At 21.9% G+C, this 14,578-nt stretch overlaps 2 protein-coding genes across 2 annotated transcripts in view; both read right to left on the bottom strand.

Annotated features, from left to right (window-relative positions):
* LOC122506750 (thyrotroph embryonic factor) overlaps positions 1 to 2,135 on the bottom strand; it is a 212,559-nt gene extending 210,424 nt beyond the window's left edge. Inside the window, exon 1 of the mRNA XM_043619114.1 lies at positions 710 to 2,135. Coding sequence (XP_043475049.1) covers positions 710 to 731 — 22 coding nt within the window. The 5' untranslated portion in view covers positions 732 to 2,135. The remainder of the gene's footprint in view (positions 1 to 709) is intronic.
* Positions 2,136 to 2,814: 679 nt separating this feature from the next.
* Positions 2,815 to 14,578, bottom strand: part of LOC122507633 — a 91,296-nt gene continuing 79,532 nt past the window's right edge. Inside the window, exons 3-6 of the mRNA XM_043620445.1 lie at positions 11,071 to 11,205; positions 8,729 to 9,183; positions 5,937 to 6,516; positions 2,815 to 4,163 (exon numbers count right to left, since the gene is read on the bottom strand). Coding sequence (XP_043476380.1) covers positions 3,960 to 4,163; positions 5,937 to 6,516; positions 8,729 to 9,183; positions 11,071 to 11,205 — 1,374 coding nt within the window. The 3' untranslated portion in view covers positions 2,815 to 3,959. The remainder of the gene's footprint in view (positions 4,164 to 5,936; positions 6,517 to 8,728; positions 9,184 to 11,070; positions 11,206 to 14,578) is intronic.

The following is a 14,578-nucleotide window of genomic DNA, read 5'->3' as shown; positions in this document are numbered from 1 at the left end:
GAATTCATTTTCATTGAATTGAATTTCATTTTTTGAGAAGAATTTTATTACTTTTGAAAATAATTAAATTTCTGTAATCATTTGTAATTTCTCTAAAATTCAATTTTTTTAGTATTTCAACTAAATTTCTTCTATAAAAGTATTATTTTTAATAATTAATTAAATTCATTCAAAATTGAAATTTTTTATGATTTAAATATATTTATAATCAAGGAAAAACTTATAAAAACGTGTCAAAAAATTCCAAATTGTGTTCAGAAATTGTAAAAAACCTGACAAAAAGTAAAAACCACCTTACAATAATAAAAAATTAATTTTTGAAATGTTTAAATCGGTAAATTTGCCAAATAATGAAAAATAAGTCAAATTATTCTAATATCAAGGGTCAAAATGATAAAATCATGTCAAAATTGTCAAATCGTGTTCAGAAATAGTAAAAAGGTGTTCAAATGTAAAAATCACACTACAATAATTAAAAATTAAATTTTTGAAATCTTAAATCGATAATTATGAAATAATCATTAAATACGTTCAATAATTATAAAATTAGGGGCCAAAGTTAGAAAATCGTGTCAAAAAATTCTAAATCGTGTTCAAAAATTGTAAAATGTTATTTTAAATATTTGTTTGTCGAAAATATATTCACGACAAAAATAACTTATTAGAAAAATGGTTGATAATATAACTTAAAATTCTTTTTTTTGCTAACCTTTCATTGAAAAGCGTCCCATTGTCCAATCCAGATTTCAGAATCTCCTGCTGTTTATCCAAGTAATCCGTTTATCCAAAGGGAAACTTTATTCACTTCACTTTTATTCTGCTTTAAAACGCGCACTGCTTACTTCTAACTTTTATACCTTCGAAATATTCAAATTCGCATTCTAATTTTCCGTTTACAAACTTTTGTGAAAATGTTCGAAACGATTAAACGGTATTTATATCTTAACGATAAACGAGAATAATCGAAAATAAATCCAAGAAACATTTAAAACACATTGAATGTTTTCATAAATACTCGATCCATTGTTAGTTGTACGATTTTTAACAATGCAATCAAAACAAATGAGGAATTTATTTCAACCGGCATTCCGACAATTGATAAACATAACCTCACTTTCAGAAGGAATGAAAAGCAAACAAGATTTTTACTCGCGGAAAGATAGCTTACTGTACAACTGAATAATAAAAATATAAACTTATTTGACTCGATTTCTATTGAAATTTATAGTAGATTAATGTGTTTTTTAACAAAATATTGATGTATACTTTTAACATTTCCTACTCACGACATCAATCTACCGGCGAACGACGCGAACACTGTATATTCGTACACAAGTGAAAATTTTATCTATTTTAGTTAAGTGTACGTATATTAAGCACTTTGAGAACTAATATTTATTACTTTACACACTGAAAATTCTAAATGATAACTGTAAAATAACTAAAATGTTACGTAAAATGTTTGATAACTTGACAAACTATTGAAAAGTAAAATGGCGATCGCGAGGACCTCTGTTGCCAACTTCAAGTCGTACGCGTCATGCGCATACGAAGGCGCGCGAAATTTAAACCCCCGTATTTCACACAAAACATTTTTAAAGTAAAATTTTTTAAATATAATACTAAATTCATTAAATTTATGTAAAAATAAAGTTCTTTTTATATTTGTGATAATTTATAAAACAGTAACACTCGATCACTCGCGTTCCCGCTCAATGAGACGATTACATTAGCGCCACTTTCAGATTGTACCCGAACTCAAGACGCAAGGAAAATTGCCTATGCTCAGGGGCGAGTATTCCACTTGCTGATTTTTAAGAAAAAAAGAATAAAAAATTATGTGATTGAGAAAATAATTATCTAATAATCTACACAGCACTTTTTTCTTTTCTGGGTTCAAGTTATGGATACGAGATAATTAACAAAAACGCGATGCAAATTACGAATCTGTAAATTTTAACCTGACCACGTGCACAATAATTTTCGAGACGAGAAAGCGGAACTTTATCACTAAGATTTCAATCACTTTATGAATAATCGAATACTACATTATCGCAACTTTGATTTAAATATAATATGCAAATATAATTACGGAAAACTCACTTTTTTCGGAACTTTTTCTTACACGTGCAAGAGAACTTTTAGTATTAAATCTCACGCCGCAGACGCGCACTAGTTTCCCGCCCGAAAGTGAACACTAGCGCCACTTTTCGAACTACACAAATGGCGGGAGATTCAAATTCAATTGTGCATTTAAATTTTTCTTCAAAAGAAAATAATTATCTAAATTTTCATTATACCTATTATTTAAATAATTACTTTCAAATTGTATTATTTTACACTAATTACTTTATTTTTTTCTTATTTTATTAATTTTCTTTTAACAATTTTAATAATAATATTTTCCTTTAATTTGGGAATTTAATTTAAATAAATTAATTTATAAACAATTAATTAGTTAATAAACAATTAAGTAAAGAATTAATCAATTAATTAAATAATTATTCAATTAATAAAATAATAATTCATACCTAAATAATTAATTAATTTATTGACTTAATCAATTTTTTATTTTAATTTCTAAATTTCTAAATTAAATTAAAAGAATTAATAAATAATTTAATTTAATTCCTTTAATTTCCTTTTAACTTTATTAATTTTTATATTAAAAAAATTTTTAATTACTCAAAATTTAAATTATATTCAATCTTAAAATTAAGTTTAAATAGAAAAAATGCTTAAAACTGATAATTACAATAATTTTTTTTAAAGCTATTTAAAAGCAAATTGAGAGCTGAAAACAATACAAAATTGTTTAAAATCTCTTGAAATACACGTTTTATTTTACAAAGACGTTACAAATAGATTTTTTTCTTCTACCCTGTTAAAAGTAACGATAAATGCAAACAAATGAATTTCGTAGTGATAATACAGTCACATTTTTTTTGTTCTGTTTTATACAAAAATTAAATCGGAAATTTTATAAATTTTAGTATAAATACACTTTTTTTAAATAAAATTTTAGAATTTTTAAATTCAAATGCAAATTTTTAATAGAAAATAAAAAAAAGGAACATTCGCCGAATATTATCATGCAAATATTAAATATATATATATATCTTAAAAGTAAATAATACATTTTTACTTTCAGTGACTTAAAAACTAACGTACAATGTTTCGATTTTAAATTACAAGAGTTTTAAATAAAATAATTTTTCATACACTAAAAACAACATCAGAGTTTTGACACAAAAGTTTGCTTATAATAAATAAATGTATAATATATACTTATATGAATTTACTTTAAATATATGTATCACTAGATATGAAAAGTCGTGTGAAAACTTTGCTATTATAAATTATTTCTGTATTATCATGAATCATTTGTTTCTCAGCATCATGATTATTCTTTTTACTTTTTACTCTTTTTTTAATTTAATTAATTTTTATGAATATTTTCGAAACAAATTTTTGTAGTTTCTTGTTTTTTTTGTATTTTAATTTTTTTTAATTTGAAAACATTTATAAATATCAAAAAAAAGAGAAAAAGAAGATAAATTTTTTTTTGAATAAATAAAATAAGAGCTTTAAACCATTTAGAATTAGAACTGATTTCAATATTACTTCAAGTACCAGTCTTCAGTGATTCTTTTTTTATCATAAAGTAATTTCGAAATAGTAAATGAGAAACGAATTTAATATTATCATTGCTTTCTGATTAGTTCAGAAAAGCAAAAAATAAAAAAATTTCACAATTGCTTGTGAGGAAAAAAAGCTCTCTGCGAAAGTATTAAACTATAAAGCGAAGATCACATTAAGTAGCGAGACTAATAACTATTTACAGATGAAAAACGAAAAAAAGAAAAATGAAAAAAAAAATTGACGATAGTTATTAATAAGTGTTCCAGGAATTGCACTCTTTTTTTTCTTTCTTTGCTGTTTCCTTATATTTGATAATTTCAAACCCAGACACTCAATGATTCTGTTGTGGTCTGAGAATTTGCGAAGCTACCACTATGGCGTTTGAAGAGTGCTTGAATTTCTGCTGGAGTCGAGGACCAACGTCGATGTCTCACTTTATCGAGTGGCACTTCCGGAAGTCCGACTTCAGTATGGCAGCCTTTTACTGGAGAAAATGGAATCGCTGAGGGCAATCCAACTTCCTGAAAATTGTCAATTTGCATATTAATAAATTTATTCCAAATTAAAGTGGAATTTTTATTCAGTAAATTTAAATTTAATTTATTTTAATTTTAGCTTCAACTTTCAATTTAAAATTTCAATTAAAAATTTGACTTTAAAATTTAAATTTTAAATTTTAATTTCAAATTTGAAATAAAAATTTCCATCCAAAGTTTTAATTACAGAAAATTGAAATTTTCAAATTCCAATTTTGATTTCAAATTTAAATTGAAAATTTCAATTTCCATTTTTATTATCAAATTTAAATTGAAACTTTCAATTATAAACTTTAATTTCAACTTTCAATCGGAAATTCCAATTAAAAACTTTAATTTCAACTTTCAATGGGAAATTTAATTTTCAATTTAAAATTGAAAATGTTAATTAAAATTTTAATTTCAAATTTCAATTGAGAAATTAAATTAAAATCTTTAATTTCAGCTTTGAAATTAAAATTTTAATTAACATTTTCAATTTAAAATTTTAATTTAAACTTTCAATTTACAATTTTAATTTCAAATTTAAATTGAAAATTTCAATAAAAAACTTTAAATTTAACTTTCAATGGGAAATATAATTTTAAATTTTAAATTTTAAATCTGAATTAAAATCTTTAATTTCAGCTTTAAAATTAAAATTTTAATTAACAAAAATTTCAATTTAAAATTTTAATTTAAACTTTCATTTTACAATTTTAATTTCAAATTTAAATTGAAAATTCCAATTAAAAACTTTAATTTCAGCTCTCAATTTAAAATTTAAATTAATAACTTCCAATTCAAATTTTAATTTCAAAATTAAATTAAAATAAATATAGTTTTAAAAATAATTTAAGACTATTTTGATGTAAGTAAATATTTTCAAATCATTATAGATATAAAAGATAATAATAATAACGATATTTATTATTATTTATGAATTAAGAATAAATTTACTAAATATTAAATTGGTCAATTTTGACAAATTTACTAAACTTGAAAAACTTTTTACTTCTAAATATTAAAATTTCTTTTTATTAAACGGTTTTTATTAAAATTTTCAAACTCAGAATATTTTTAATAAAAATCTTTTAAATTAACAACGTTTTTCTTTCAGTTCTAATTTAATTTCAAAATTTTAATTAATAAAATTTTTAATTTTCTTTAATTCTATTTGGAACATACAATAGTTTTTTGAAAATACTTAAAAATAAAAAAAATTCGTTTGCTCGAAAGTTTAGAACTTAAAGAAAAATATTAATGAATTGCGAATGAAAAAAGAAGTCAAGAGCTAAAGACATAAAAAGATATTTAAAAGAAAGAACAAAACGGTAATAAAAAATTCTGAAAAAATAATAAATTTAGGAAAGAATTAAAAATAAAGAAAAAATTAGCATTTAAAAAGAGGAAATAATTTATTAAACGAAAATAATTTATTAAAAGAAAATATTTTAGAAAAAGAAAATATTTATAAAAAGAAAATAATTTAGAAGCAGAAAATAATTAAAAAAAAATAATATACAAAAAAGTAAATAATTTAGAAAAAAGAATAATAGAGAAAAAGTAAATAATTGAGAAAAATTAAATAATACAGAAAAAGTAAATAATTTAGAAAAAGAAAATAATAAAGAAAAAGTAAATAATTAAAAAAAGAAAATAATACAGAAAAAGTAAATAATTTAAAAAAGAAATTAATTCAGAATATGTAAATAATTTAAAAAAAGAAAAAATTAAATAAAAAAAAACTAAAAAATTAAATTAAAAAAATGAATCCACCTGAAACGAGCTCATGGATGAAAATCCACTTTCATCCTCAGCACTACTGACACTATTCGACGGTTTCGGTCTAATTTTAACACCATCCTTCTCAATTTTCTTCATCGCTCGCGATTCAACATTGAAAAAATCACGTTTCGCAATGGAATCGACAACGAAATTATTATCGGCATTTGTCAATACTTCGTCGTCGGTTGTTTTACTGCTACCCGAATTCAATGATGTTGCGTCGAGAGAACGTCTCGCTCTTGGTAATAATGACAAATTATCATTGGCATCAATTGTACTCGTTGAATTTTTGCAAAGCGTCGTTCTATTACTAGTACTGTTTTCAGTTTCATTACACGATTCATTGCCACGGTCGCTACCACCGCTAATAAACGATGTCGACGATGTATCGGGTGGTAGTGTCGTTGAATTGGCAAAATTATTCGGTTGCAATGACAATGACGATTCGTGATGTTGATGATGATGATGATGATCCACGGACAATGTCATTGATGCATTGTCCTCCATTGATGACATTTTCATTAAATCCGGATCTCGCATTGATAGTAACGACTGCACGGTTCTCATTAATCTAAAAAAGAAAAACTTATCAGTTGCTGGAAAAAATTTATTTATTTGAAAATATTTTTAAAAATCTATTTATTTATTAAAAATACAGAAGAAAAATAATAATTTACTGAAATTAATGACTTTTTGTTGTATTTCTTTGGGAATAAATAAAAGAAAATAAATATTCGTCGATTTTCTTAGTTGGAAAACAAAATAAAAATAATATTCGTCGGTTTTTTTTAATTAAAATAAATTTTAAAAAAATAATTGTCGACTTCCTTTTTTTCTATTTATTAACTTTTTCTTTTTATTTTCCTTTTGTTGAGAATAAAAAGAAATCATCAATTTTTGTCTTTTTAAAGAATAAAAAAGAATTAAACGACAATTTTCATTTTTCTTTTTGTAAATAAGAAAAATAATCGTCAATTTTCTTTTTTCTAATTTATTTAGTAAATATATATTTTTATAATTAAAGCAAATGAATTTTCTTTTTTTCTTATCAGTAAAAAAAATTATCGACATTTTTATTTTTTTGTGTGTAAAAAAAGTAATCGTCAATTTCTATTTTCTTTTTCTTTAAAAATAAAAAATACAAGAAAAAATTTGTCCATTTTCATTTTCTTGAGATAAATATAAAAAAATAATAGATAATTTTCTCTTTTTCTTATGAATAAAAAAAAAACAATCGTAAATTTTCTTTTTCTAAAAAAAATTGATAATTTTCGTCTTTTTCTTTGAAAAAAAATTAAAACAAATATTCGTTGATTTTCCTATTGAAAATTAAATAAAAAAAGAAAATATTCCTCTACTTTGTTATTGGAAACAGAATTAAAAAATTAATTTTTGTCAATTTTCTTTTTTTTCTTTAAAAATAAATTTAAAAGAGGAAAAATTTGTTTATTTTATTTTTTTATTTGAAAATAAATTAAAAAAGAAAATAATAGTTAATTTTCGTTTACTTTCTTCAAAAATAAATTAAAAAAAGAAATAATCAATTTTTGTATTTTTTAGAAATAAAAAAGAAAGAATAGACAGTTTTCTTTTTTTCTAATAAAACTGAAAAATAATCGTCAATTTTCATATTCTTCCTCTTCTTTAAAAATAAAAAAATTAAGAAAAAATTATCTACTTTTATTATTATTTACGAATAAAAAAAAATCGTCAATTAAAGTATTTTTTAAAAATAAAAAAAGAATTAAACGACAATTTTCTTTTTTTTTCTTATAAATAAAAAAATTGTCGTAAATTTTCTTTTTTTCTTAGGAATAAAAAAATAATCGTCAATTTTCATATTCGTTTTCTTAAAAAATAAAAAATAAAGGAGAAATTATTTATTTTTATTATTATTGAGAAAAAAAATAATTAACAATTTTCTTCTTTTTCTTAAAAATAAACAAAATAATCGTCAATTTTCTTTTTCTGCTTATGAATAAAAAAATTGTAATAAATTTTCTTTATTTTCCTTATGAATAAAAAAAAGTAATCTTCAATATTCGTCGTATGCTTGGAAAATAATTTAAAAAAAAAGAAATATTTGTCAATTTACTTTTTCTGCTTATGAAAAAAATTTGTAGTAAATTTTCTTTATTTTCCTTATGAATAAAAAAAATAATCTTCAATATTCGTCTTATGCTTGGAAAATAATTTGAAAAAAAATAAATATTTGTCGATTTTTTATTGAAAAAGAAATATTCATCAATTTTCTTTTTCTTCTTATAATAAAAAAATTGCCAATTATCGCTTTTTTTCTTTGAAAATAAATAAAAAAAGAAATATTCGTTAATTTTCTTATTAAAATATAAATAAAAAAAAATATTGGTCGACATTGTTATGAAACAAAAAAAAATAATCGTCAATTTTCGTTCTTTCTTTGAAAATAAATAAAAAAATAAATATTCGTAAATTTTCTTTTTTCTTTTCTTATAAATAAAAAATCAGTCGTTTATTTTCTTTTTTTTCTTGTGAATAAAAAACTTTTTTTTAAATAAAATAAATAAAATAAAAATAAATATTCATTTTTTGCTTGAAAAATAAATAAAAAATAAATATTTATCGACTTTCTTATTAAAAAAAAAATTAAAAAATATATTCGTCGATTTTCTTATTGAAATAGAAATATTCGTCAATTTTCTTTTTTTTTACGTGAAGTAAATAAAAGAAAATGAATAAAAAAAATATTTTTCACAAAAATTTTACATTCTCTATTTTTTTAAAACAGAAAATTTCTCCAGTACCTGAATGCCTCCTGCGATAATTTTTCCGGTGGCACAAGATCGGGATCGTGATCATGTTGCTTTGGTCGTCGATAAACAACTCCATCGTGTGTTTTATTTAAATCAACTGGTTTTGGCGCAACTTTAAATCTTGGCGTTGTCGAATGAATTGAATCGTTTCGTCTCAACACTGACCATGTAAAGTCCTTGAGTAACGATGGACTCGGCGATATTTGATTAACTGATTTTGCCCTCGTGAACCTGGAGGATTCAGAGGACGATGATGACGTCGTCGAAGCTCCTGGGCTCGATGAGGATTCAATGTGAACAGTGTGAACACTACGACTCCTTGGCACACGGCCTTTGTCCTTGGCACTACTCTTCTCATGAAGAATGTCAAGGCTCTTCCGTGTTCGATCCAAGAAGCGGACCACTTGCTCCATCAATGAACGGTACATTTGTCGATTCGATTCAGTCTGCGAAATAAAGGGAGAAATCGTTAATTTTCGTTTGTTTGATAATTAAAAAAAATTTTTTTTTTTAAATAACATAAATAATTGTAGATTTTAATTTTTTTCTTTGGGAATAAAAACATCATCAATTTCGGCTAATTTGAGTAAAGAAAAAGAATTTTTATTTGAGATTAAAAAAAAAATATTCAAATTATATTTTTTTTTAAATAAAAAAAAATTCATCAATTTTTTTAGAATGAACAAAAAAAAATAATTGTAAATTTTTTTTTTTTTTGTGAATAATAATTGTCAATTTCTTCAGAATAGTAACAAAAATACTCGTCAATTTTTTTTTCTTTGAGAATTAAAAAAAAGTCTATTTTCCTTTTTTGTTATAAAAAGAATTGAAAAAATCGTTTTCTTTTTGAGAAAAAAATAAAAAATTGTCATGTTTGCAATTTTTTTCTTTGAGAATAAAAAATAAAGAAAGAAATAGTTTACTTTCGTCTTTTTAAGAATAAAAATTAGAGAAACGTCAACTTTCTATTTTTTTAGTATAAAAAACAATTTTTCTTCAATATAAAAAAAATAATAGTGAATTTTTCTCAATTTTTGAGTAAACAGAACAAATAATAATTTTCGATTTTCGTTTTTTTTGAGAATAAAAAAAGAAATAATCGTCAATTCTTGTTTCTTTTCTTTGAGAATAAAAAATTAAGAAAAAATGGTCTAGTTTCGTATTTTTGAGAATGAAAAAAATAAAAAAACGTTAATTTTCAATTTTTTTACTACAAAATTAAAAATTTTTCTTCAAAGTAAAATAGATAATAGTCAATTTTTCTCTTTTTTTTGGAAAAAAAATATAAAAATTTTCGCTTTTCCTGAGAATAAGAAAAGAAATAATCGTCAATTTTTTTTCTATAAGAATAAAAAATAAAGAAAAAAATGGTTCAGGATTTTTTTAAATAAAAAAAAATAATCAATTTTTGCTTTTTTTCTTCGAGATTTTCAAAAATATGGAAAAATTCGTTTATTTTCGTTTTTTTTAGAGAGAAAAATTAACAATTGTCAATATTTGCATTTTTTCTTTAAAAATAAGAATAGAAATAATTACCATTTTTTTTCAGAATAAAAAATAAAGAGAAAATCATATTTTTTTGAGAATAAAAAGAAAATAATTGTCAATTTATTATTTATTTGTAGAAGTTGTAGAATAAACAAAAGAAACAATCGTCAATTTTTGAACTTTTTTGCTTTATCAATAAAAAAAAGAAATAATTGTTTATATTTTAATTTTTTCTTAAAAAATTTATAAAAAAGAAATAATATACAACAATTTATTTTTTTGTAGTAACAAATAGAAGAAAAATTAGAGAAGGTAATTAAATGTGTCATTTTTTATTTTCCTTTGTCAAAAAAATTAACATTTTAAGAAATTTTGTGGCAATTGTTTTAAATAATTTTTGTTTTTCCTTTTAATTAGACTTTTTTTAAATTGATATTAATTGTCAATTCTAATTTATTCTTTTATAAATTAATTACCAATAATAGAAATAAATAATATATTTATTGTTCATAAATTAAACATTTTTCTTTTAGAATTTAGAATTTCAAAAAAAATTAAAAATATATTATAAATTAAAAAATTTATTGTCTATATTTTAAATAAATAAATAAATAAATAAATAAATAATCTCTTTGCAAATTTTGAAAATTTGGCGACAATTGTTTTAAACAATTGTTTTTCTTTTAATAAAAAAATTGGTTTAAATTAAAAATTTCTTTTTTTAAATGAAAATTACTTTTTTTAAATAAAAATTTTTTTTAACTTAAAAATTTAGTTTTTTAAATAAAAAATTCCATTTTTTCGTGTAAATTGCCATTAATTGTCAATAGTAGAGAATGATTTACCTGTTTGAGTTGCCATTGCAGTGTATTGACTTGAGTTTGGAGGAAAACATTGTCGATGACTTGAACACGAGGCATTCGATTTGCAGTCAGAGCGTCCTGTAACCTTTGATTTTCTTCCTTGAGCACCTGGCATTTCTGAAACAAAAAATAAATTGTTCCATGAATTCAATAAAGAAGAAATTCCTTTTGATATTTTTTTTTCTAAAAAAAAAAATAAAACGGAAAGAAAAATAGGGAAAAAATCTCTTATATATATATCTGGAATCCACGGATCTCGAGGAAACCATAAAACGATTATATCCTGGAAGATATGTAATAATTATAATGTAACGATATAATTTTATTCTCTAGACATCGGAAAACGGTAAAATTCCTTTACGAAAATAAATGTTATTATTATTTATTTATTATTTATTTATTATTTATTTATTATTTATTTATTATTTATTTATTATTTATTTATTATTTATTTATTATTTATTTATTATTTATTTATTATTTATTTACTATTACATTATTATTTAATTCATTTGAACCAACAAATTTTTTTTCGAACAAAAATATGTAATTGAAGACAAATTAGATTTTTTCCGTAGAAAGAAAAATTGTTTAGAAAAGAATTTTCTTTGTAAAAGAAAATTTATTTGGGAAAAGAATTCCTTTTGAAAAAAATATGTTTTGTGAAAGAATTTCTTTGGGAAAATAATACTTTTTTGGGAAAGAATTCTTTCTCAAAAAGAATATTTTTTGGGAAAGAATTTTTTTTCAAAAACAATATTTTTTGGGGACATACAAAAATTATTTATGAGGCAAAATAATTTTGTTAATAAAATAATATTTTTCACAGCAAACGAAAGATTAAGACAAAAACGTTTCTAAACAGGAAATTTTCTCGAATTAAGAGAAATTAATTTTGTTTCCCACTAATTAAAATAGCTTTGACAATTAATTAATTTAATTATTAAAAAAATCTTTATGTTCTTGAGAAAAACACAATAAATCCACCGGAACGACATCACAAGAAAATTTTCTCCACTAAAGAATTTTCTAATTAAAATACATATTATATATTTATGTGTACATACATAAAGAAACATTATAATATAGTGTAGAGTTTTGCATGTGTATAAAGAGAATTCAATAAAATTTCCCATCAACTTTAAATAGCTAGTTAAACTAAATCGCAAATGTAGAAAATGGGTGCGACTAGTGGGTGGTAATTCCTCTAGTATCGATGCATTCAAGGAATCTTAGAATGTCTTTTCACATTATAGTGATGGAGAAAGAGCCTTCAAGGTACACTAATATATATATATAAATATAATGAAAAGAAAAATAAAAAAAGACCAATTTATAGTTACCACAAATCAAGAGAAAGTCATTAATTCACTTTATATACAATACACCCACATGTAAACCAATTTAGAAATTTACCCATCTTGACTATTTGCCATTGGCTCCAGGTGAATTCAGTCTGTGGAACATTTAGACTTCTCAGTTTTTTTTATCATAATTTTTTATCATAATTTTTTATTGTTCCATTATTTATTTTTTAATTTATTTTTTATTTTATTTCTTATTTCATTTTTACTTCATTTTTATTTCATTTTTATTTCATTTTTATTTCATTTTTATTTAATTTTAATTTAATTTAATTTTTATTTTATCTATTTATTTAAAAAAAAATGTTATTTCATTTTTTTATTCTTATTTCATTTTTATTTTATTTATTTATTTATTGAAAAGAAAAAAGTTTTTATTATTTATTTATTGAAAAGAAGAAAAATATTATTTTATTTATTTATTGAAAAGAAGAAAAATTTTATTTTATTTATTTATTGAAAAGAAGAAAAATTTTATTTTATTTATTTATTGAAAAGAAGAAAAATTTTATTTTTATTATTATTTTATTTATTTATTGCAAAGAAAAAAATTGTTATTTAATTTATTTTTATTTTCATGGTATAATTTTGGTATAATCAATAATTTATAGAAATCCCATTAAATCTGTTTGCTAATGAAAGTTCAGTAAGCTTTTAACTGCCAATCGTGTAATGAGCACGTTTATGAAACAACATAATCATCTCTTGAAGGATGATAGAAAAATTTTTCATAAAATTCAAAAGGATTTCCTGCACTCTCTCGTCTCTCTTTCATCCTGGCAAAACTATTATGTAGGAGAAATAATAATTGCCAATCATCAGCATCTCTTAGGGATAATTTAATCAAAGATGATGAATACATAATGTTCAATGGAATTTTCTTTCTCTCTTTGACCCATTCTTTCCTTTCTTTGTCGTCAATATTTTATTGCATTTTGATCGATTAACGTCTTCATTTATCGTAAAAGTATTTACAATCTTCTCTGGAATAAACTACACGAAAAAAAAAATTTCTTATTTGATTCAAACTATCGATTACTTTATTGTCTATTATCAAATAAATATTTACTTGAATCAATCAATTTTTAATTAAATCAAATAAATTATTTTTGAATCAATAATTTCAGTATTTGATTTAAATGAAAATTATTTGAAATAAAAATTATTCGGAATAAAAATTGTTCGTAATAAAAATTATTCGGAATAAAAATTGTTCGTAATAAAAATTATTTGAAATAAAAATTATTCGAAAAATAAATATGTATAATAAAATAATTTTACTACATCCGAATTTCGAAGCAAAGCATTCGAGTGAATTTTTTTTCTCTCTTGCGTAGATGAAGAAATTAATGGACATATTTTTCGGAGACAAAAGACCTTTGATCTTAAGTTTTTTTTATTTCTTCTTTTATATACATTTTTTTTTCCTTTTTGAAAAAAAATTGCCGTTAAAAGACACTCGAGCGAGCTTCCTTTGGATTCGCACTTGCGGCGAATTACGATCGTGCAGAGAGGTATAAAGGTATGCGCCATTATTCTCCTTCATCCTCTAATTTCCTGACTTCCTCCGCTTCTTTATCGCCTGTTAATTCCTTTTCTCGCCTCAATGAAAGACCGTCGTCGTTGCTCATCCGCGAGAGAAAAGAGAGAGAGAGAGAAAATTCGTCGTCAAATGAAACTTTGCCAAGCGCGCGGAAAATAAAATCATCAAATTTTTTTTTTTTTTTTTCATAAAATACTTTCATTCTTTTTCTTTTCTTCGTGAGAAATTTTAATGTCAACTTTTCTTTATTATAGAGTTCACTTCACTATATATATATATCTTTGTGCGTGACAACTTATTTGTCTGGACAGAATAATTTTATGTGTATTTTAAAAAATGTTTTTTCTTTAACGACTAGATTATAATTACAATTTATTTATTTAATATTTTATTTTATTAAATAAATTATTTATTTATTTATTTAAATAAATTATTCAATAAAATAAATTCTAATTTCCACGCAAGATTATTATTAATATTATTATTACTTTATTTTATTTCTAATAAATTTTTTTCTACTATTTTCTATAATGGTAAAAAAATTTATTAAGTCATGTACTTTAAAATAAAGATCTTAAACTTC

Source organism: Leptopilina heterotoma, unplaced genomic scaffold (genome assembly GCF_015476425.1).
Source record: "Leptopilina heterotoma isolate Lh14 unplaced genomic scaffold, ASM1547642v1 Lhet_114, whole genome shotgun sequence".
Classification (NCBI taxonomy): Eukaryota; Metazoa; Arthropoda; class Insecta; order Hymenoptera; family Figitidae; genus Leptopilina; species Leptopilina heterotoma.
This window is presented reverse-complemented; position numbering and strand designations above follow the sequence as displayed.